Source organism: Pseudorca crassidens, chromosome 16 (genome assembly GCF_039906515.1).
Source record: "Pseudorca crassidens isolate mPseCra1 chromosome 16, mPseCra1.hap1, whole genome shotgun sequence".
In the NCBI taxonomy this organism is placed as follows: domain Eukaryota; kingdom Metazoa; phylum Chordata; class Mammalia; order Artiodactyla; family Delphinidae; genus Pseudorca; species Pseudorca crassidens.
Window position 1 is genome coordinate 48,229,454 of NC_090311.1, and position 23,468 is coordinate 48,252,921.

A 23,468-nucleotide genomic window follows, 5' to 3' on the forward strand; every position below is an offset into this window, starting at 1 on the left:
TAGAGTTTACCTAAAACTCTTACCTCATATACCTCTATTTTATTTAGTTAAAATCTTTGTCATATTATTATCTTCTCGCTGACAAACTTTGTTAACAAGAATAGGTATTGGGACTTCCCTGGTGGTGCAGTGGTTAAGAATCCGCCTGCCAGTGCAGGGGACATGGGTTCGAGCCCTGGTCTGGGAAGATCCCACATGCTGCGGAGCAACTAAGCCCATGTGCCACAACTACTGAGCCTGTGCTTTATAGTCCGTGAGCCACAACTACTGAGCCTGTGTGCTGCAACTACTGAAGTCCATGTACCTAGAGCCTGTGCTCCACAACAAGAGAAGCCACCACACAATGAGAAGCCCATGCACCTCAACAAAGAGTAGCCCTGCTCGCCACAACTAAAGAAAGCCCGGGCACAGCAACAAAGACCCAGTGCAGCCAATAAATAAATAAATAAATTTATTTAAACAATAAAAAAGGATAGGTCTTATTTGATTTCTAGCAAACTTAGGCACAATAACAGCATTATACTTAATGTTGATGACTCTAAAGATATGTCTGTGGAAATCAAACCAACAAGCTTACGCAAACCTTAATACCAGATATTAGGTCAATACTGAGTATTTCCTAGATCACATGAACCCAGAATTCATTCTAGCTAGTTTCTTTTATATTTGAGTATTTACATAAGTGCTTAATTTCCTTTAAGCCAAATAAATAGCTCTTTTGCACATTAATGTTGGCAGTGCTACACATCTGTAACATGTACAAACACACAAACACAGGGACCTCACAGTTCCCATTCCAACATTTCAGCCATGAATCAAGTACAACAATGTAAAACTAACCAGTTACAAAAGAGGTTGGATTCAAATTGGGTTTCTGGCAGATGGGACAAGTCAAGATCACCGGCTGATGGCTGACCGCTGATGGCTGAACCCTTTTTACTAATATTTATTTTGCTTCTATTTCTATTTGTAGCTTTTGGTGATTTTAGGAACCAAGTGGAACCTTCCTCTTCTTCCTGAGAATGCCCCACTCTTAGATAAGAACAGACAGAGTTTTTTGGTTTGGTTTGGTTTAGTTTTTTCTGTTCCTTTCCTCCATTTAACATCAGTAAAAGTTTTAAATATCACAACTGATTTGGCTGTAAATGGAGAAACAGTACCAAACAAAATGAAATGAAAAACCCAAACGACAAACAGAAAATCTTAAATAAACCCTCAAGTTTGGTCTTGGGGTTTTATATATACCAACAACACAGGAAACCATAAACAAAGTACTTAACACAGCAAGGAAAGCAGTACATGGTGCACAGGGTCCCAAGAGAGCCCTGCCTAAATCCTTTGTGTAGATCCTAACAGGTACTGTGGCCACACATTGTTATGATGAAGTATCATCTTTCTCTCACCCATGGGTTCATAGCTGTAATCAGATCACTTACCCAAAACGAGCCTCAGAGGACTTCAGGGATAATTGAAACGTTCTCCATTTTTAAAGACAGAAGTTCAAGACAAAACACAAACTGCGCTCACAAATGCTAGCATCCACGGGAACAAACGAACCAGTTCACAAATCAGATATAAGTCCGACAACTCCTTCCTCTCCCCAACAGTGCACCCCACTCAAATACAAAACAAACTGGCTTATTCTGGAGAAAAAGCCCCAAACAGAGGAAAAAGTTCCCGGCTGTACACACCGGAGCAACTTACCCTACTGTACGGAGCTTGTTGGCTCCCAAACGTCGATTTGTTGCTCCAACTGCCAAGCTCTGGGGAAGCCGGTGCCACTTTGGGGAATTTTGAAGGTAAAGATCCTCAGGACAAGCTGTCCTGGCAGCTGCTAGGGCCTTACCCCAAATTCCCCAACCAGGGCTGGCTAGCCACAAGTAGCAAGGCTCCTGGCTGGCTGCGCCCAAATTTGTTAAGAGTCCAAGCTCGTGCTGCTCACCACACTACAGGCCAATAAATCAAGAAATGAGTTGCTGGGGCGAGGAAGAGTGACTTTATTCAGAAATCCAGCAGACCAAGAAGATGGCGGCCTCACGTCCCAAAGAACCATCTTGCCTGAGTTAACATTCAGGCTCCTTTTATACTAATAGCGGAGGGAATCGAGTCAAACACTTCTGGTTTCCATCAGCCCCTGAGGCGATGTGTTAATTCCTTCCTCCCCGCAGTCCTGCACAGATGGGCCTGGTCAGGATGTTCCCTGTGAGCTAAACAAAGGTATTTTAGCTTAACGCTCATTACCTGGGAGGCAGGGTTCCCTGAGATGGGCCGTTGTGTATCATTTAAGCTTACAGGCAACATCCCTTTAGTGATTAGCTTGTAATAGAATACAAAGGTTCTTCCCTACTACATTGGTTTTCAAGGCTTACAGTGGAGCTGGAAAGGCGGGGGGGAGAGATGAGAAAAGAATAGGGCAAGTTAAAAACATTACAAAGCTGCTGTTCTTAAAATAAGATTGTTTTAAATTTGTTTTACGTAAATACTCCCTGGATTACTGTAAGCCTTTGGTTAATTTCCAGAGTTCTGAAAAAAGTTGATTCTGACCATATTTTTGTCAGTTTTCTCATGATTTTTATGGAGAATTTTTGGAGATCTTGGAGAAAGTCAGCGATTTTCTTTGACATCACTCTTGCCTGCTTCTTATAACATGCTTAGAGTCTGGGGTTGATGCCATGCCCCTCACTGCACAATACACACAGTAAAAAGAAAATGAGAGATGCAAGTATCTATTTTAGAACAGCACACTGCAAGGTGACGTTAAAGGAACGTGGGAGTGCTTCTCCAACTCTCTGTGAAGGAGGTCCGGTTTTTTTGATTTTGGTTTGTTCCTTAACCTCATTCATCATGACATGTGGTGCTACTTCTGCTACTTCCTGTGACTAGTTCACATGCAACTTACCGTACAAGTTCAACAACCTGAACTGGTCTATACCCCATTCGACAAGAATTCTCCACTGATCACACTCTTGTAGGTCCAGGAGATGCCCAATTGCTTTAAGAGTTTCTAAACACTGTGTTTCCTTACTTCCCTTGTTGCCAAGTGGCAATAAAGTTTGAAATAAAGTTTGAATAAAGTTTGAAACTGGCAAACTCTGAGTAGCACTTAATTAGGAAGCAATCTTCAATAAGCTAGTACGTGGCCTCCACAACCACATTTTAAAACATATGTATTGGTTTTCTCTTAAATTCAAGCATCATGGAAATACATAATATAAAAAGTGAGGATTCCTCATATTCTCACAGAGCTGAACACTTTTAATATTTGCTATATACATGCTACCAGTTTTCTTCTATTCTTATATGTTTGCTTTGTAAAAATGAACTTATTCTACATACATTTCACAAACTATTAACTTATTTGTACATGTTCCCTAATGATATACGTATATTTTCCTCCTTAACAGCCAGAGTATTCCATTTCATATAAATGTGATAAATGTTAACCAGTCGTTAGGTGGCCATCTAAGCACAAGTCCCATTTTTCAAGCTAAAGCATTATTAATACACTAGAAGTAATAAGTGTCAACTCTAAACTGTCAAATCTAACAAGCAGAGTAAAGCTTGCCATCCAAGTAATTTCTGATTATCATTTTAGGGTGTTTCCAATCTCTTGCTATCATTAATATGTCAGAATGTATCCTCGCCCTTCAGGCCTCTGCCTGTACACCCAAAGAATAAAGTCTGGTAAGAGGAACTGCCATCCAAAGAGGCTGTTCTGGTCACTACTCTGTTACGGCCTATCTAGGAAAAGAATCTAAAAAAAGAGTGTATGTATTTCTATAACAGATTCACTTCGCTGTACACCTGAAACTAATACAACATCGTAAATCAATTATACCCCAATAAAAATTTAAAAACAAAAACCCTGCAGAAAGTAAAAAAAACTTCATTTGCCTCCTAAAATTTAAAAAAACAAAGAGGCTGTTCTGGTTGACATTGCCACCCACAATCCACATTTTTTTTTTTTTTTTTTTTTTTGCGGTACACGGGCCTCTCACTGCTGTGGCCTCCCCCATTGCGGAGCACAGGCTCCGGACGCGCAGGCTCAGCGGCCACGGCTCATGGGCCCAGCCGCTCCACGGCATGTGGGATCCTCCCAGACCGGGGCACGAACCCGTGTCCCCTGCATTGGCAGGCAGACTCTCAACCACCGCGCCACCAGGGAAGCCCTCCACATCCTTTTGAGTTTGGGTCTGGATTGGGAGAACTCAAAAGTCATCAGAACCCAAACCAAGATATAAGGTCCATATCTAGCTAGACAATAGCGAATGTTCCAAGCCAGAACACTGGATATTCCTGGGCCATTCAGAAACGTGTGAAGCCAATACTGAAAGAACTCCAGAAATGTGGGGAGCAACTAACTCATTCCACAAAACACCTTTTCTTCTAATTTCCCCTAAGAACAATAACTTCCAGCAGGATAAATAAGCAATGCCATATCTTTACAAGTCATTTCCTTTTTCTTTAATCCAAAATGTTAAGCTAAATGCTATTCAAACATGTTTAACTGTAATGGTACTGACTCACTCGTGGCAGGAAGGAGAGAAGAGCAGGCATTCTGACCCACTACCGCCAGTTAGGCCTAACCCAAGTCTCTGAGTGGAGATCTGACAGCAGCTCCAGCAGCCAACAGGCAGTGGACTCGGTTTCTCCATGACCTGATTCTGTGACTGTCCAGCAGAAACACTTCTCTGAAGCCTCTTTCAGAACATGAAGCAGCTCAACCTGCCTGAGCCTGCCCAGCTAACCCCTCAGTCAGGTTGGTCTGTTATCATCCCTGATTGCTGTAAGAATATTTCAAGGAAAACGCAAAGAACACATAAGCTGAACTGTGGTCCTCCCTTGGGGTGTCCTTGAAGCACTGAGGTGTCTGAAAGCTATGTATAGCTGCTGCGAAAATAGGCTTTTAAGAAATGTAGCACAGACACTAACAGTTCTCAAGAGCTCCTTGCTGACATAGAAGTCATAACGTGAGAGCAGCACATCTGATTTATCACAGGGATCTATCTGACCCCCAGTGGGTGCCAAGGTGCTGGCCTCTTGTCCCTGCAGAGTGGTGCGACACTCAGGACATAACACAATGTTTCCACCCAAACAGGAACAAACCCAGGGCTCAGTGTACACATTTCACAGCTGTTTATTGCGATTCAGGAAGAGCCTGCTGGTGGCAGGCACGCTCACTGTCCCAGTTTGCCCAGGCCTTCCGCTGCGTGCGTGACAGCATTTGTGACTGTGTTGGTCACCGTCTCAGTGACTTCCTTTACCACTTTGTCCCTTGTCTCATGGGTCTTCTTTAAAGCTCCAGCAATGGCTGTCAGGAAGAAATGATATCCAGGTGAGCAAAGTAAACAATTCAAGTCACTCGCTGGGTTGGAGTCACCTGGAGTGGCCTGTGGGATGTGGCAGTCTTACCGGGTCGTGCCCTGGAGGAGTCTGTGGGGCAGAGGGCAGCACAGCTCCTGAGGAATGCATTAAAATTTGCTTTTATTTCTCCAAACAGGTTGCATTTCTCCAACTATTAGTGAGACAGAGCATCTGCTTGTGGGTGTACTGCCTACTCATGCTTCATTTTTCTGTGAACTGCCTGTTTGTATCTTTTGGTCATTTTTATATTGGGCTATCATTTCTACTACAAATATTTTTGCCCAGTTTGTGGTTTTTCTTTTGGTTTGGCTTACAGTTTTTTTTTCCACAATGGAAAATTTTGAAGTTTTATATTGTCCAATTTACCTAGTATTTCCTTTATAGCTGTTGGATTTTCTGTCATTGTTAAAAAGACCCTCCCTCCTCTGAGATTATGCCAAAATCTATGTTCTCTTCTCACAATTTAATAATTTCATGTATTTGTATTTAAGTCCTAATCCATCCGGAATCTATTTTGTTGTAAGGAGTGAGATATACACGTGCTTTTTTACATCGTGATACTCACAGCACAAACATATAAACATTTATGTAAATATGTATTCATGTAAATATATGATTTTATGTCTCAGATGTTTTGTTCCAGCACGCCTGCACCTGGTCTTTTGTGATGTCATCCTCTTAACATTCCACAGAGGCGACTATCTAGATGGAACTTGCTTTAGCAAAGTACGGCCTGTGACCTCAAATGAGCACAGATAATTATACACCAACTGAAAGGATGCCACACTGGGGTCAAGGTGTGATCTGGTTAGGCAAGGATCAGGCTGCTGCCAGCACCCAGCTTCCCTCCTTCCCCACCCCGACCCTGGCCGTACCATTCTCTCCAGCCTCCTTGGCAGGCTTCACCACCTCCTTCACCACTCCCTCCACGAAGTCAACTGAAACAATGAGACAAGCCCAGAGTGAGAGCACAGTGTAAGCTGCCTGTCCTCACAGCAGGGCCCAGACAACCCTGGATACGCTGGAAGGGGCTCGGGGATGCTGCCCCCGCCAGGACAGGACAAGCTGCTCCCAAGAAGGACCCCCAGCTGGCTTCCTTCAGAGACCGGAGAGGGGCCCGACTGGCAGGAGATAAGCTGAGTAAGCTAGGTAAAGGCGCAGGGCTCTCCATGCCCCTTGGCCAGCGAGGCCTGGATGCCAACGAGCAGGCCCTGCTGCTGGCTGGGGACCTGGAGCCAAGGCCGGGCGTGTTTCCCAGGTCACCAGGCCTCTCAGGCGAGCTGCAGTCCTGCCTGTGGCCGGACGGAGGCTGCGCTGCAGTGGGAGGCTGAATGTCAAAGCTCCCTCCGGCAGTACCAAGCTCCCCAGAGCAACTCCTCCAGCACCACGAAACTCTCTGCCCTCCCAGGTTGGTAACGGGGTAGCCCTGGAAGACGCCACGGTCCGAAAACCTGGCTCAGCTTCTCCCTCCTAGAATCACCTCCACCACTTGGGTCCCTCGTGTGCAGACTGGGAGTGACACAGCACTCAGAGAGCTGGTGAAAAGAAAGGGGGTGCTCAACAGCAGCTGCAAAGTTCAAATGAAACACAGACAGGTTTGCAGCCCTTTAGAAAGAGAACAGCAAACTCCGGCACAAGCTGTTTTTCACAAAACGTCCAACACGTGGGGCCTGGATCAGCCTCCCTGCATCCAGCGGCTGACGTACAAAAAAGGATTTCTGGGTTTTTTGTGGGGTTTTTTGGCTGCATTGGGTCTTCGTTGCGGTGGCTTCTCTTGTTGCGGAGCACGGACACTAGGCACGCGGGCTTCAGGAGTTGTAGCTCGCGGGCTCTGGAGCACAGGCTCGGTAGCTGTGACACACGGGCTTAGTTGTTCCCCGGCATGTGGGACCTTCCCGGACCAGGGCTCAAACCCTTGTCCCCTGCACTGGCAGGCGGATTCTTAACCACTGTTCCACCAGGGAAGCCCCTGGGGACTTTGAAGAAACTGAAAATGTCCTTTGTGTAAACCCTGGGGGCTGACTTTGAACAGAATCAGACTCGGTGGTTTCTTAAGCAAGAAATCTTTGAAGCTTTAAAGTTATGGTAGGGGGAATCGGGAAGATGGTGGAAGAGTAAGACGCAGAGATCACCTTCCTCCCCACAGATACACCAGAAATACATCTACACGTGGAACAACTCCTACAGAACACCTACTGAACGCTGGCAGAAGACCTCAGACCTCCCAAAAGGCAAGAAAGTCCCCACGTACCTGGGTAGGGCAAAAGAAAAAAGAATAAACAGAGACAAAAGGATAGGGACGGGTCCTGTACCAGTGGGAGGGAACTGTGAAGGAGGAAAAGTTTCCACACACTAGGAAGCCCCTTCGCGGGCGGAGACTGCGGGCGGCGGGGGGAAGATTCGGGGCCGCGGAAGACAGCGCAGCAACAGGGGTGCGGAGGACAAGGCGGAGAGATTCCCGCACAGAGGATCGGTGCCGACCGGCACTCACCAGCTCGAGAGGCTTGTCTGCTCACCCGCCGGGGCGGGCGGGGCTGGGAGCTGAGGCTCGGGCTTCGGTCGGAGCGCAGGGAGAGCACTGGGGTTGGCGGCGTGAACACAGCCTGCAGGGGGTTAGTGCGCCACGGCTAGCCGGGAGGGAGTCCGGGGGAAAAGTCTGGAACTGCCTAAGAGGCAAGAGACTTTTTCTTCCCTCTTTGTTTCCTGGTGCTCGAGGAGACGGGATTAAGAGCGTTGCTTAAAGGAGCTCCAGAGACAGGCGCGAGCCGCGGCTAACAGCGCGGACCCCAGAGACGGGCATGAGATGCTAAGGCTGCTGCCGCCACCAAGGAGCCTGTGTGCGAGCACAGGTCACTATCCACACCTTCCTTCCGGGGAGCCTGTGCAGCCCGCCACTGCCAGGGTCCTGGGATCCAGGAACAACTTCCCCGGGAGAACGCACGGCGCACCTCACGCTGGTGCGACGTCACGCCGGCGTCTGCCGCAGGCCCGCCCCGCACTCCGTGCCCCTCTCTCCCCCCAGGCCTGAGTGAGCCAGAGTCCCCGAAGCAGCTGCGCCTTTAACCCCTCCTGTCTGAGTGAAGAACAGACGCCCTCAGGCGACCTACACGCAGAGGCGGGGCCAAATCCAAAGCTGAGCCCCGGGAGCTGTGCGAACAAAGAAGAGAAAGGGAAATCTCTCCGAACAGCCTCAGGAGCAGCGAATTAAATCTCCACAATCAACTTGATGTACCCTGCATCTGTGGAATACATGAACAGACAACGAATCATCCCAAATTGAGGAGGTGGACTTTGAGAGCAAGATTTATGATTTCTTCCCCTTTTCCTCTTTTTGTGAGTGTGCATGTGTATGCTTCTGTGTGGGATTTTGTCTGTATAGCTTTGCTTTCACCATTTGTCCTAGGGTTCCATGCGTCCTTTTTTTTTCTTAATAATTATTTTTTATTTTAATAACTTTATTTTATATTACCTTCTTCTGTTGTCCTTTCTTCCTTCCTTCCTTTCTTTCTCTCCCTCCCTCCCTCCCTTCCTACTTTTTCTCCCTTTTATTCTGAGCCGTGTGGATGAAAGGCTCTTGGTGCTGCAGCCAGGAGTCAGTGCTGTGCCTCTGAGGTGGGAGAGCCAACTTCAGGACACTGGTCCACAAGAGACCTCCCAGCTCCACATAATACCAAATGGCAAAAATCTCCCAGACATCTCCATCTCGACACCAGCACCCAGCTTCACTCAACGACCAGCAAGCTACAGTGCTGGACACCCTATGCCAAACAACTAGCAAGACAGGAACACAACCCCACTCATTAGCAGAGAGGCTGCCTAAAATCATAATAAGTCCACAGACACCCCAAAACACACCACCAGACGTGGACCCACCCATCAGAAAGACAAGATCCAACCTCATCCACCAGAACACAGGCACTAGTCCCCTTCACCAGGAAGCCTACACAACCCACTGAACCAACTTTAGCCACTGGGGACAGACACCAAAAACAATGGGAACTACGAACCTGCAGCCTGCAAAAAGGAGACCCCAAACACAGTAAGATAAGCAAAATGAGAAGACAGAAAAACACACAGCAGATAAAGGAGCAATATAAAAATGCACCAGACCTAACAAATGAAGAGGAAATAGGCAGTCTACCTGAAAAAGAATTGAGAATAATGAAAGTAAAGATGATCCAAAATCTTGGAAATAGAATAGACAAAATGCAAGAAACATTTAACAAGGACCTAGAAGAACAAAGAGGATACAAGCAATGATGAACAACACAATAAATGAAATTAAAAATACTCTAGATGGGATCAATAGCAGAATAACTGAGGCAGAAGAACAGATAAGTGATCTGGAAGATAAAATAATGGAAATAACTACTGCAGAGCAGAATAAAGAAAAAAGAATGAAAAGAACTGAGGACAGTCTCAGAGACATCTGGGACAACATTAAACGTACCAACATTCGAATTATAGGGGTTCCAGAAGAAGAAGAGAAAAAGAAAGGGACTGAGAAAATATTTGAAGACATTATAGTTGAAAACTTTCCTAATATGGGAAAGGAAATAGTTAATCAAGTCCAGGAAGCACAGAGAGTCCCATACAGGATAAATCCAAGGAGAAACATGCCAACACACGTAGTAATCAAACTGTCAAAAATTAAATACAAAGAAAACATATTAAAAGCAGCAAGGGAAAAACAACAAATAACACACAAGGGAATCCCCATAAGGTTAACAGCTGATCTTTCAGCAGAAACTCTGCAAGCCAGAAGGGACTGGCAGGACATATTTAAAGTGATGAAGGAGAAAAACCTACAACCAAGATTACTCTACCCAGCAAGGATCTCATTCAGATTTGATGGAGAAATTAAAACCTTTACAGACAAGCAAAAGCTGAGAGAGTTCAGCACCACCAAACCAGCTTTACAACAAATGCTAAAGGATCTTCTCTAGGCAAGAAACACAAGAGAAGGAAAAGACCTACAATAACAAACCGAAAACAATTAAGAAAATGGGAATAGGAACATAAATATCGATAATTACCCTAAATGTAAATGGATTAAATGCTCCCACCAAAAGACACAGACTGGCTGAATGGATACAAAAACAAGACCCATATATATGCTGTCTACAAGAGACCCACTTCAGACCTAGAGACACATACAGACTGAAAGTAAGGGGATGGAAAAAGATATTCCATGCAAATGGAAACCAAAAGAAAGCTGGAGTAGCAATTCTCATATCAGACAAAATAGACTTTAAAATGAAGACTATTACAAGAGACAAAGCAAGACACTACATAATGATCAAGGGATCGATCCAAGCAGAAGATATAACAATTGTAAATATTTATGTACCCAACATAGAAGCACCTCAATACATAAGGCAAATACTAACAGCCATAAAAGGGGAAATCGACAGTAACACATTCATAGTAGGGAACTTTAACACCCCACTGTCACCCATGGACAGATCATCCAAAATGAAAATAAATAAGGAAACACAAGCTTTAAATGATACATTAAACAAGATGGCCTTAATTGATATTTATAGGACATTCCATCCAAAAACAACAGAATACACATTTTTCTCAAGTGCTCATGGAACATTCTCCAGGATAGATCATATCTTGGGTCACAAATCAAGTCTTGGTAAATGAAAAAAAATTGAAATTGTATCAAATATTTTTTCCGACCACAACGCTATGAGACTAGATATCAATTACAGGAAAAGATCTACAAAAAATAACAATACATGGAGGCTAAACAATGTACTACTTAATAACGAAGTGATCACTGAAGAAATCAAAGAGGAAATCAAAAAATACCTAGAAACAAATGACAATGGAGACACGATGACCCAAAACCTATGGGATGCAGCAAAAGCAGTTCTAAGAGGGAAGTTTATAGCAATACAATCCTACCTTAAGAAACAGGAAACATCTTGAATGAACAACCTAACCTTGCACCTAAAGCAATTAGAGAAAGAAGAACAAAAAACCCCCAAAGTTAGCAGAAGGAAAGAAATCATAAAGATCAGATCAGAAATAAATGAAAAAGGAATGAAGGAAACGATAGCAAAGTTCAATAAAACTAAAAGCTGGTTCTTTGAGAAGATAAACAAAATTGATATACCATTAGCCAGACTCATCAAGAAATAAAGGGAGAAGACTCAAATCAATAGAATTAAAAGTGAAAAAGGAGAAGTAACTGACACTACAGAAATACAAAGGATCATGAGAGATTACTACAAGCAACTCTATGCCAATTAAATGGACAGCCTGGAAGAGATGGACAAATTCTCAGAAATGCACAACCTGCCAAGTCTGAATCAGGAAGAAATAGAAAATATGAACAGACCAATCACAAGCACTGAAATTGAAACTGTGATTAAAAATCTTCCAACAAACAAAAGCCCAGGACCAGATGGCTTCACAGGCAAATTCTATCAAACATTTAGAGAAGAGCTAACACCTATCCTTCTCAAAGTCTTCCAAAATATAGCAGAGGGAGGAACACTCCCAAACTCATTCTAAGAGGCCACCATCACCCTGATACCAAAACCAGACAAGGATGTCACAAAGAACGAAAACTACAGGCCAATATCACTGACGCACATAGATGCAAAAATCCTCAACAAAATACTAGCAAACAGAATCCAACAACACATTAAAAAGATCATACACCATGATCAAGTGGGGTTTATTCCAGGAATGCAAGGATTCTTCAATATACGCAAATCTATCAACATAATACACCACATTAACAAATTGAAGGGGAAAAACCATATGATCATCTCAATAGATGCAGACAAAGCTTTCAACAAAATTCAACACCCAGTTATGATAAAAACCCTGCAGAAAGTAGGCATAGAGGGAACTTTCCTCAACAAAATAAAGGCCATATATGACAAACCGACAGCCAACATCGTCCTCCATGGTGAAAAACTGAAAGCATTTCCTCTAAGATCAGGAACAAGACAAGGTTGCCCACTCTCACCACTCTTATTCAACATAGTTTTGGAAGTTTTAGCCACAGCAATCAGAGAAGAAAAGGAAATAAAAGGAATCCAAATCGGAAAAGAAGAAATAAAGCTGTCACTGTTTGCAGATGACATGATACTATATAGAGAGAATCCTAAAGATGCTACCAGAAAACTACTAGAGCTAATCAATGAACTTGGTAAAGTAGCAGGATACAAAATTAATGCACAGAAATCTCTGGCATTCCTATACACTAATGATGAAAAATCTGAAAGTGAAATCAAGAAAACACTCCCATTTACCATTGCAACAAAAAGAATAAAATATCTAGGAATAAACCTACCTATGGAGACAAAAGACCTGTATGCAGAAAATTATAAGACACTGATGAAAGAAATTAAAGATGATACAAATAGATGGAGGGATATACCATGTTCTTGGATTGGAAAAATCAACATTGTGAAAATGACTCTAGTACCCAAAGCAATCTACAGATTCAATGCAATCCCTATCAAACTACCACTGGCATTTTTCACAGAACTAGAACAAAAAATTTCACAATTTGTATGGAAACACAAAAGACCCCGAATAGCCAAAGCAACCTTGAGAACAAAAAACGGAGCTGGAGGAATCAGGCTCCCTGACTTCAGACTATACTACAAAGCTACAGTAATCAAGACAGTATGGTACTGGCACAAAAACAGAAAGATAGATCAATGGAACAGGATAGAAAGCCCAGAGATAAACCTACACACATATGGTCACCTTATCTTTGATAAAGGAGGCAGGAATGTACAGTGGAGAAAAAAAAAAATCTCATAAAAGTATGAGATTAGATCACTCCCTAACACCATACACAAAAGTAAGCTCAAAATGGATTAAAGACCTAAATGTAAGGCCAGAAACTATCAAACTCTTAGAGGAAAACATAGGCAGAACACTCTATGACATAAATCACAGCAAGATCCTTTTTGACCCACCTCCTAGAGAAATGGAAATAAAAACAAAGATAAACAAATGGTTCCTAATGAAACTTCAAAGCTTTTGCACAGCAAAGGAAACCATAAACAAGTCCAAAAGAGAACCTTCAGAATGGGAGAAAATATTTGCAAATGAAGCAACCGACAAAGGATTAATCTCCAAACTTTACAAGCAGCTCATGCAGCTCAAAAAACAAACAACCCAATCCAAAAATGGGCAGAAGGCCTAAATAGACATTTCTCCAAAGAAGATATACAGACTGCCAACAAACACGTGAAGAATGCTCAACATCATTAATCATTAGAGAAATGCAAATCAAAACTACAATGAGATATCATCTCACACCAGTCAAAATGGCCATCATCAAAAAATCTAGAAACAATAAATGCTGGAGAGGGTGTGGAGAAAATGGAACACTCTTGCACTGCTGGTGGGAATGTGAATTGGTACAGCCACTGTGGAGAACAGTATGGAGGTTCCTTAAAGAACTACAAATAAAACTACTATATGACCCAGCAATCCCACTACTGGGCATATACCCTGAGAAAACCATAATTCAAAAAGGGTCATGTACCAAAATGTTCATTGCAGCTCTATTTACAAGAGCCCGGAGATAGAAACAACCTAAGTGTCCATCATCAGATGAATGGATAAAGACGATGTGGCACATATATACAATGGAATATTACTCAGCCATAAAAAGAAACGAAATTGAGCTTTTTGTAATGAGGTGGATAGACCTTGGAGTCTGTCATACAGAGTGAAGTAAGTCAGAAAGAGAAAGACAAATACCGTATGCTAACACATATATATGGAATTTAAGGGAAAAAAATGTCATGAAGAACCTAGGGGTAAGACAGGAATAAAGACACAGACCTACTAGAGAACAGACTTGAGGATATGGGGAGGGTGAAGGGTAAGCTGTGACAAAGCGAGAGAGAGGCATGGACATATATACACTACCAAACGTAAGGTAGATAGCCTAGTAGGAAGCAGCCGCATAGCACAGGGAGATCAGCTCAGTGCTTTGTGACCACCTAGAGGGGTGGGATAGGCAGGGTGGGAGGGAGGGAGACGCAAGAGGGAAGAGATATGGGAACATATGTATACGGATAACTGATTCACTTTGTTATAAAGCAGAAACTAACACACCATTGTAAAGCAATTATACTCCAATAAAGATGTAAAATAAAATAAAGTTATGGTAAAAATTAAACTCTGTCTTCCTTTTTTTGTATAGGATACTCGGAATAGTTTGTTTTAATACTGAAGGGCCCCTCCCTGCTTTCCAGAGTGACGGATTTAAGCCACCAGCTGCTCACCCAGCACCCTGGCTCCCCTCTTGCCACCAGGGGCCTCCTCTGAGCTGCCCCCTCCGGGCCTCAGCCACAGACCCCAGGAATGTATCAAGCCCAGGGGGCAGAGCAGGTCTGACTGGGAGGGTTGCTTGGGGCAGTGGACCCCTCATGTCTCCTCCCTGAGGTCCCTTCCTCAGCTTCCATAGCCCCCCACCTCCATCCTGTCCCTATGCAGCCGATCAGCTCCCCATGGGGTCAAGGCCTGCCCCAGTCCTGCTGGGATCAGCACAGGCCCAGTCGAGTCTGTCCCGATCCCCCAGTGGCAGGAACGGTGCAGGTGGAAAGAAGCCTCGAGGTCCTTACCAGCTTCCTCGGTGGCCTTCTCAGTGCGGTGGGCCAGACCCTCGGCGGCAAGCTTCCCCAGGCCTCCCAACATTGTGCGGTGACAGGTGGTGATCAAGCAGGATGCTGGGGCCTGAACCAGTCTGCTTTTATAGATGCCTGGCTGGGCTCTGGGGCACAAGCCCTGGCCCTGGTGGTGAGTCAGCACAGACGGCAGGAGGAAGAGGCTGGGTGGAGCCACCCCAGCGTTGTGGCTGGGGCAGTGCCTCTCTGGCAGCATGAGACCCATACACCCCATCTCCTGGGACCCTGTGAGGGGCAGGGACAGGGAGCAGGGTGAGGCTGGACAGAGAGATCAGCTCTGGGACATGCCCCTGCCCCAAGGCAAGAGGCCCGAGTGCCCTGTGGGGTGAGAGGCACTTGGGGACTGCAGCCCTGCCAGCCCCCTCGGCTCCCCGTATCCTAGGCATGGTACCTAGACAAGGGCTAGGCCTTCCAGCCCGCTGCCCACAGTCTCCAGAGTGACCTAATCAAGGGTTTAGGGTTTTGTGGGCCTGGGGACCTGGGCGGCCCCTCAGGCAGGAATACAAGTGCAATGGGGGCCGCTGCCCTCCCCATTCCCAAGGACCTCAGTTCTGGAGAGTGGCTTTGAAGCCTCCCCTGGACAGGCTGGGGGGCAGGAGTCGTCAGGGCCATGCCTGGCCCAAGGCAGAGGAGGACACAATATTGACCAGAAGCCTAGTCATCCCTGGCTTGCAGTCACCTGGTTCTCACTCATGGGAGCACCTGAGTGACCCAGCACTGAGACAGCCAGCGTGTGAGGGAACCCAGCCCGCCCTGCGCCTTGGGGCCTGGTCTCTCAGGGGAGCCCGATGAAGTCAGCAGTGCCCACCCAGGCGGTTCTAGGGGAGTAGATGGAGGACCCCACTACCATCTGGGGAGGTGCTTCTGGCCGTAGCAAGAGTTCCCAGAAAGCAGCTCTACTAGCCCCTGATGCACCACACACATGCTTAGGGAGCCAGGCTGCCTCCCTAGTTACTCAGGATGGAGGGAGATGCCTCAAGTCACATACTACATGCTGCTTCCCTTAGTCACTAGCCCAGCCTGAGCCTCAGTTTCCTCATCTGTAAAATGGGGGCATCCATGCCTCCCTTGCCTTGTCACTGACAGCTGCTGGAACCATGCGCGCAAACTCTTGGTAAACTTCTGTTCCCACCCCCTCGTCACTGATGTGCTAGGGAGGGGCTGCTTGGCAGTGAGCCCTGACCAACCAGTGGGTGGAGCAAAGAGTGGCAGGGGTATGAGCTTGCCTCGGAGTGAGAGGGCCTGGAGATGGGACCCGCCGCCACTGGCCAGGAGTCATGGAGGAAAGGCTCTCCCAAGGCCCTACTCAAAAAGTCCAGGCCTGGGGCAGGAGTTTGAGGCTGCTCCCCCCATGTAGGTGCCCTCATCCCTCAGAGGGGTCCAGGAGGGTGTGGTGGCATCTAATTAGTGTTTACTTGACACAGGCTTTATGGAGCTGAGGCCCTCCCACATTCCTGAGTGGTACCGGGAGCCCTGGGCAGTGGCCGGCCCGCCTGGGGTGGGCAGTGGATGCTGTGGGCAGCAGGAACTCTGGGTCACAAGGCCACAGCCCCACACGTGCCACTGGCAGGAGTAGATCAAGTCTTAAACAATCTGGAGAGTCCCTGTAAGAAAAAATACACTACTTCTCTCTTGCAAGTTTTATAAATATATATGCACTACCCTATGGACTCAGGAGGGGCCATGACAGTGAGGGCCCTGGAGCTTAAGCAGGTCCAGATGACTCTGGCCTCCCCTTGCCACAGCCAAACACCAGAGAGCTCTGCTCACACTATCAGGACAATGCTGCCAAGGGTGGGGGCACTCCTGGGACATGGCTGGTGGGAACTGGTCTGACAGACCCACAGAGATGCTCCCTAGGCCCATCAGAGCCCCTTCCCTGTTTCCTCTGACGTGTGTGTGTCCCCCACCCCCAGAGGGGTCCTTTGCGCCGGACTCCCCGTCAGGATGGCAGTGTCACCCACCAGGTCTAGGATAGCTTCCAGAGCCCACGACCCCTCCCCACCATCCCCCTCTCCTCAGGAGCTCACCAGCTCCTTGACAGGCCCTGGTCACGGCTCGGCCACTCAGCAGGACTCCGGCTGCACTTTTTCCCTCCCTGTCAGACTGCTGTTGCCTTCACCCCATCCCCCCTGCACGTGGGACCCTCTCCTCCTTAATGCCTGGCCCCAGTGTGAGCACCCAGACTCCAGTGACAACACACCATGGCCCCAGATCTCCTGGCAAGGCTGGGTTCAGGCACAGGTCCCAAATGCCCAACAGGGGGAAGGCAAGAGAGCTGGAGAGGCCAAGCGGCCCAAAACTGGACTTGGGCCCCGGACCTTGGTGCTCTGGCCCACATCTAGTCCCACAGGCCTTCCCACTCTAGCTCTGACCAGCTCCCTGTCCTCTCAGCTCAGCCCAGCCCATCTGTGGCTCCCATCCAAAGAAACTAGGACAGCCCAAGACCCTCCTAACCGGGATTCTGGTCTGAGGGGTTGGGTGACTCCTGCAGTGAGCAGTGTTACCTGCCTGGGTGAGGTTGAGATGACTCAGGTGGGAACCATCCCATCTTGGAAGAAGCCTGGTACGTGCTGGGCCCCAACAGAGCAGGCCTTGAACACAGGCACCCATGTCAGCCTGTCCTGAGTCAGAAGGTCAAGTCCTGCACTTGGGGCGGGGAGAATCAAGCCTTGACAAGAGTCAACTAATTCTCCAAGTAGAATCTGCTCAACAGCCCAGGCTGGCAAAGGACCAGCTGACCACATCGTCAAGCCAGGACAGTCAATTTTTCAAACAGCAATTTGCCAACTGAGCAGTTAATAATTCTGAAAATAAAACCTGTGAGTAAATACTTAGGGCTGTCTTATGTCTGAGGCATGATGGTTTTTTTTCTCCTGTGATTTGAACTGCAAATGCCATGAATGTCAAGAGTTTTATGACTGTCATCCTGCCTATGCTTTCTCCTACTTCTGCTTCATGGACTTGAGCTCCCAGTATATACAGCCCACATACCTTGCACATACAGACCCCTCCCAGCCACAGGGAGACTAGACTCCTGGAGACTCGGTTTGTCAGTCACCAAAGGAAGACTTCCCCAGCATATCAGCACTCATACGTCCATGGGTGTCAGTCAGGGTTCCGGAAAAAATCAGAGGGCACATCAAAGGGATACCTGAGGAAAGGGACAGTTCACAAAGGTGTGGACAGACTTAAGGGAACCAAAGAGGGATGGCGAGGCCCCCAGCGACCAGGAGCAGTGGGAGTTGTTTCCTCCCTGGGCCTGGAGGGGCTGTAGACCCCGAAGAGAGCTGCAGCTGTAGGAGAGGGTCAGCAGACAGGAGCTGCAGCTGTCAGCAGAGGAAGAGGGCCACTGCCCAACCACACCCAGCAAGAAGGAAGCAGGAGGAATAAATTCCTCTCCTCTTCTTCTCCATCTCCTATCAATATCCCCGACTGGCTGAACGCAACCGAGTCCTGAGGGTGAGGGAGCCCGGGTGATGCGGTTCAAGAGGCAGGTTACCAGGGCGAGGGCAGGGAGGACAGGATGTGGATTCTCGGTAAACAGAGAACACCAGCTCAACCTGCCAGACTTCTAAGTCTGGAAGCAACGTGGCTATAGCTTAATTCTTCATTCAGCCCATTTCTCCTTCCTGAAACTCTATGGGGCAACAAGAACACAGGAAGAAGAATTTTTAAAAGCCCATCACCAACTCACACATCAAATTTAACTTTTCTGAAGTTAAGTGTCACTCTCTCCTCATCTCTGCTACCCTGTTGCCATTCCCTCCTTCTTTCCACTGCCTTCCCACCTGTCCCATGTAGGTAACTGGTCTCTCTGATTCTGGTTTATCCTCCTGCATTTCCTTCCCACAAATATGCAGAGACATGTGCCCTGCATATTTTCTTGCACCCTCCTTCTTTCTTTACAGGAATGCTAGCATACCAGAGATACGCAGTTTTGACTTCACTTTTTTCTACCTAACAGTAAAAACATACTATTTTTTAAATATGAAAAAGAATACCAAAACGACATCACATACAAAGAAATCCCACAAAAAAGTGTGCCTCAAAGAAGGCACATGAAAATTATTACCTAACATGAATTAAACTCCAACATGAATTTTAGAAAGAAAATAAGACACTTAATAAAGCATTAGTAGTTATGAAGGAAGACTGTAAAACAGAAATACCAGAATTCAGGGATGAGATGGCAGACGACAGGAGCAGGCAGAATAGGAACTTACATAACTCTAAAATAAAAGAGAAGTAAAAAGGTAAAACAAACCATTGCAGAAATGAAGACTAAACTAGAAGGAGCCACAGTAGGTACCTATGGGAACAGAAATGAAAAAAAACAAAGAAAAAAGAAGGAGTCGTATTAAAGACATACACAGTGTTTGGGAGACAATGGCAGATGTGGAAGGTAGAAAACTTTGTACCCACAACTGGAATTCCCAAAGAAGAAAGCCAAGCAATGAACAGAGCAAATATTTAAAAATACAATTAAGAAATGTTCCTGAAATAAACGAAATCTAGAATCAATATGGAAAGGGCAAACAGCATACTAGGGAAAACTGAACCAGAACAACCATCACCGAGACGAACCCTAAAAAAATTATTGTACCTTAAAGATAAAGGGGTGAGAGGGATAAATTAGGAGTTTGGGATTAATACACACTACTATATATAAAATAGATAAACAACAAGGACCTAGTGTATAGCACAAGGAACTATATTCAATATCTTGCAATAACCTATAATGGAAAAGAATCTGAAAAAATATGTATATGTAATTGAATCACTTTTGTATATGTAATTGAATCATATACAAAACTAATACAACATTGTAAATCAACTATATTTCAATAAAAAAGATGAAAAAGATAAAGAAAGCCAGCCAGCCAGAAAGATCAAGTCACTTATTAGAAATTCCAGTGAGTTAGAAATCAGACTTCTAGGTACCGCTTAACCTTCTGTGGCAGAAAGTGGGGCAGCCACACCTAGATGATGCCCATGGAAAAAAGTGTGAGAAGTAAATTTCAAACCCAGTTGAGGATACAGTATAAAGGCTACAGACCAACATTACCGCACGTTTAAGAACTCAGAATGTGGTTCACATGAGCCCTTCTTTTTTAAAAAAATTTTTATTTTAACTTTTTAACCTTTTTTTAAAAAAATACAAAATGCCATACACAAAAATAGGACACTGTGAACCCTCATGGTCACAATGCAATAACCCAAGGGGCCCAGCTGTAACAGTTCTCAGCTCAGATCCCAGATGCCTTCTCAATTCATCTGAAAAGATTTCATTCTTGAGGAAACTTTTAGAGGGCTAACTCCAAACCACCAAGAGATAACAGAAAACATTTCAGCAGAAGGAATGGCAGAGCGCTTCTAATATTTTCAGTTGCAGATCGAAGACAGAACAAAGGTGAAGGTGTGGAGGAATGGGATGCAAATGCTATGTGTTTTCACAAAGTAGGAATGAGACAACTAACAACAACAACAAAAAAAAAATAGGAGAAAAGGAGAGAAGGTGGAAAGCAGAAAACTCTGCCCCTTCTCATCTGTAATTTGATGGGAATCAGAGCTGAGAAGTCCAGTGGAACCAAAATGTGATGTTAGTGACTTTGGTTAGTTGGGGAACTGGGATTTGGAGAATTAGGAACTATCTGAGGAACTGCTAATGGAAGAATTAATCTTTGGAGATTTGACCAAGACCCAACAGGTGCAGTGGCCACAGCTGCCTTCTCCTCAGCCCATCTGGGCTCAGCTAGCTTCATGAACCTCACGGAGACAGGCCTGGGCTCCTATAAGCTCCCATGGCTCCCCAGCACCATGCCCACCTTGTCCCAGACATAGGACCAAAGACAAGTCCAACCTGGCCCTGCGCCCCAGGGCTCAGTGTTGGGGGAATAGAGGCACACAGAAACAGGCATTTGCATGGTGCATGGGAGATCAGCTGCATGGCGGTAGGGTTTGTGGAAGGGGCTGCATTGTAGGAGGTTGCACCATGGTGAACCTGACAATGTGCCAGCTCTGTTATCTGGTAGGAGAACCAAAGGACCGTCATCCCTGCATTCACATGGCAGATGTTGCCGGAGCCCCACTCTAGGCTCTGGGTGTGCACTAATCAGTGGAAGGGACTTGGCTGCAACCCGTGGACAACCATCAGTGAAGCACACAGGAGAGCAACTCATTAGTATATAACCGTGGAAAAGAAGTACGGGGGTGTGAGAACGTATCGGCAGAGGCCAGACCCATTCTGTGTATGTTGGGGGAGGATCAGGGAAGCTGAGATCTGAAGGATGAAAGAGCAGGAGCAACTTGGACAAAGGTGGTTAATGACGGAGCATGGACAGCATTCCGGGTAGAAAAAAAGGGCACATGCAAAGACTGAGATGAGCAGAAGCACAATGTTAAGGGAAATGAACAAGGGTTAACCTGGCTGAGGCAGAGAGGGAGGGCGTGCTGGGGGAGGAGGCTGGGGAGGTGGGTGAGACCGGCAAATACAGGACGTTAGCTTCGAGGTAACATCAGGATTTAAGCTTTTGTTTGCAACAGAAAACCTAATTCACAGCGGCTCAAACAATGAGGAAATTGATCCTCTCACCTAGCTCCTGGCAGCTGCAGGCCTGGTTAAGTTAGGGACTGAATAAAGTAACTTGGGATCCAGGTTCTTTCTATATTTCTGCTCTGCCCTAATCAGCAAGTTGGCTTTTCCTTAGGCTTGTTCCTCCTGTGGTTAGAAGTAGCTGTCAGAGTTCTAAAAATCATTTCTAGACACAAAAATGTTCAGTGGAATAGGAGAAAATGTTTCTTCCTTGGTTTTTTTTTCTTTTCTTTTCTTTTTGAGGATGAAAAACCTTTCCTAGAAGGCTCCTGGCCCTAGACCTGACTCCTCCTGTCCTTGGCCTGAGCTGGCTCACACATCCATCCCTAAGGCCGACACCCACAAGGAGAACAGGATGAAGAGGGATTGTTGGGCCAATTGGAATTTCTCCTGAGTCAGGCAGGGGAAGGATGCATTCCAGAAAAATGTGAGGGCTCTGCCAGTCCAGCCCCACCTGCCTCCTGCTGTGGCCCCAGGTGGTCTCTCCCAACCCTGGCAACCTCTCCTGGGGGCAGGGGCTCCTGGAAATGCTGGAAGCACCTCCAGATTACCCCAGGTATCTCTTCAAGGACCTTCCCTTTAGGCCTTCGCCCATTTTGCAGCTGAGCCCTTCTTTGGGGGACAGTCAGCAACAGGAACCAAGCATGAAACTGGGCCTGGCCCTGGGGTGAGGGTGAGAGATGCTAAGGGTTAGGGAGGAGACCTGTTGCTTCCTTGGGAGGGATCTCAGATCGGAGAAGGGAAAGGTCACCTGTGGGGTGTGAAGGGGAGGGATAGGGGTGGACACGACGACACTGGCCCCTGCTGGCATGTCTGGAAAGCCTCTGGGAAAGCCGGCCCCGAGTCAGCGTGTGAAGGAAAGATGACGGTTTTTTTCCTCAATCTCCCCAGAACTAAGAAGTGCTGTGTAGCCAATATTAGTGAGTTGAAACGGCATGACTACGTATGTACTCATCCAGAAGAGAACGAGATCATTACGGACAGAGGGAATAGTGTGTGCAAAGGCGTGGAAGTGGGGAAACGGAACGGGCCGTCACCTGCCGAGGTGTGGCGGGGGTTCGGATGAATAGGGCAGCCAGCGGCCGGCGCCATGGCTGGACCTTATCCTGTGGCAACACTGAGTCACCCATCAGCAGGACTTACCCAGGGTTGGTATCGCGTGCATGGACACGTGGACACGTGCTGGGGAGGTCGGAGGGAATAAGGTTTAAGCGAACTCTAGACCCTCTGGGGAAACCTGCCCGATAAAAAAGTCGACCTGCGCGCTGGGCCAGAAAGTACAGGCGCATCCGGAAGGGAAGGGGTACCCGAGGGAGTGGCCTAGCGCGCGCACGCACACAGCCGGGTCCCAGCGCTTCACGCCCACGTGCGCCGCGCCCACGTGCACCGCCCCGTGCGCCGCAGGCACCTCCCAAGGAGGCGCGTCTTGGGCGGAGCTCCTGGCGACCGCGCCAAACACAACTGGGTGGGACTGAGATCTTCGGGGCGTGTCCTCGCCCTCCCGGTCCGGCCCCGTGACTCACCGTCGGGTGCGACAGTCGCGCAAGCACCGGGCGGGCGGCGTAGGGTGATGATGGCCAAAAGCTCCGTCCCTGCGTCCCCCCTCTTCCCCAAGAATTCCTGCCCCCTTAAGTCCTCGAGGGCGCCTGGCCCTGGGATGCCTCGATGCTTCCAGCCCCCCGCGCCGGGCTTAGCTCACTGGGAGAAGTTCCTGAGGCCCCCGCCCAGACCTGAGCTCCTCGAGGATATGGGCACCGAGTATCCCCCTCCTAGGAAGGGGCGGGTTCCTGGAGCTGAGGGAGCGGTTTTGGAATCGGAGGCAGGGGCAA

General features: G+C 46.9%; 1 protein-coding gene across 2 annotated transcripts; it reads right to left on the minus strand.

Moving 5' to 3' along the window:
- Window positions 1-5,121: 5,121 nt before the first annotated feature.
- FAM25A (family with sequence similarity 25 member A) lies at window positions 5,122-22,966 on the minus strand. Of its 2 annotated transcripts, none has more exons than XM_067710301.1 (6): window positions 22,783-22,966; window positions 18,039-18,198; window positions 16,460-16,607; window positions 14,982-15,269; window positions 6,240-6,302; window positions 5,122-5,311 (listed from the first exon to the last, which is right to left on the minus strand). In XM_067710301.1, the coding sequence occupies exons 2-6, from the start codon at window positions 18,045-18,047 to the stop codon at window positions 5,178-5,180; spliced, it is 642 nt and encodes a 213-aa protein (XP_067566402.1). In that variant the 5' UTR covers window positions 18,048-18,198; window positions 22,783-22,966; the 3' UTR covers window positions 5,122-5,177. The 2 variants fall into 2 exon arrangements, with proteins under 2 accessions (XP_067566402.1, XP_067566403.1); XM_067710302.1 differs by having other exon boundaries at window positions 16,460-16,648; window positions 22,783-22,965.
- Window positions 22,967-23,468: the final 502 nt, after the last annotated feature.

Excerpts from the sequence above, each read along its gene's own strand:
- FAM25A (XM_067710301.1), bottom strand. Across the intron at positions 6,303-14,981 it reads GAAGGCCACCGAGGAAGCTG|TTGACTTCGTGGAGGGAGTG; the intron begins GTAAGGACCTCG and ends TCATTGTTTCAG. Across the intron at positions 5,312-6,239 it reads CAAGGAGGCTGGAGAGAATG|CCATTGCTGGAGCTTTAAAG; the intron begins GTACGGCCAGGG and ends TCTTCCTGACAG.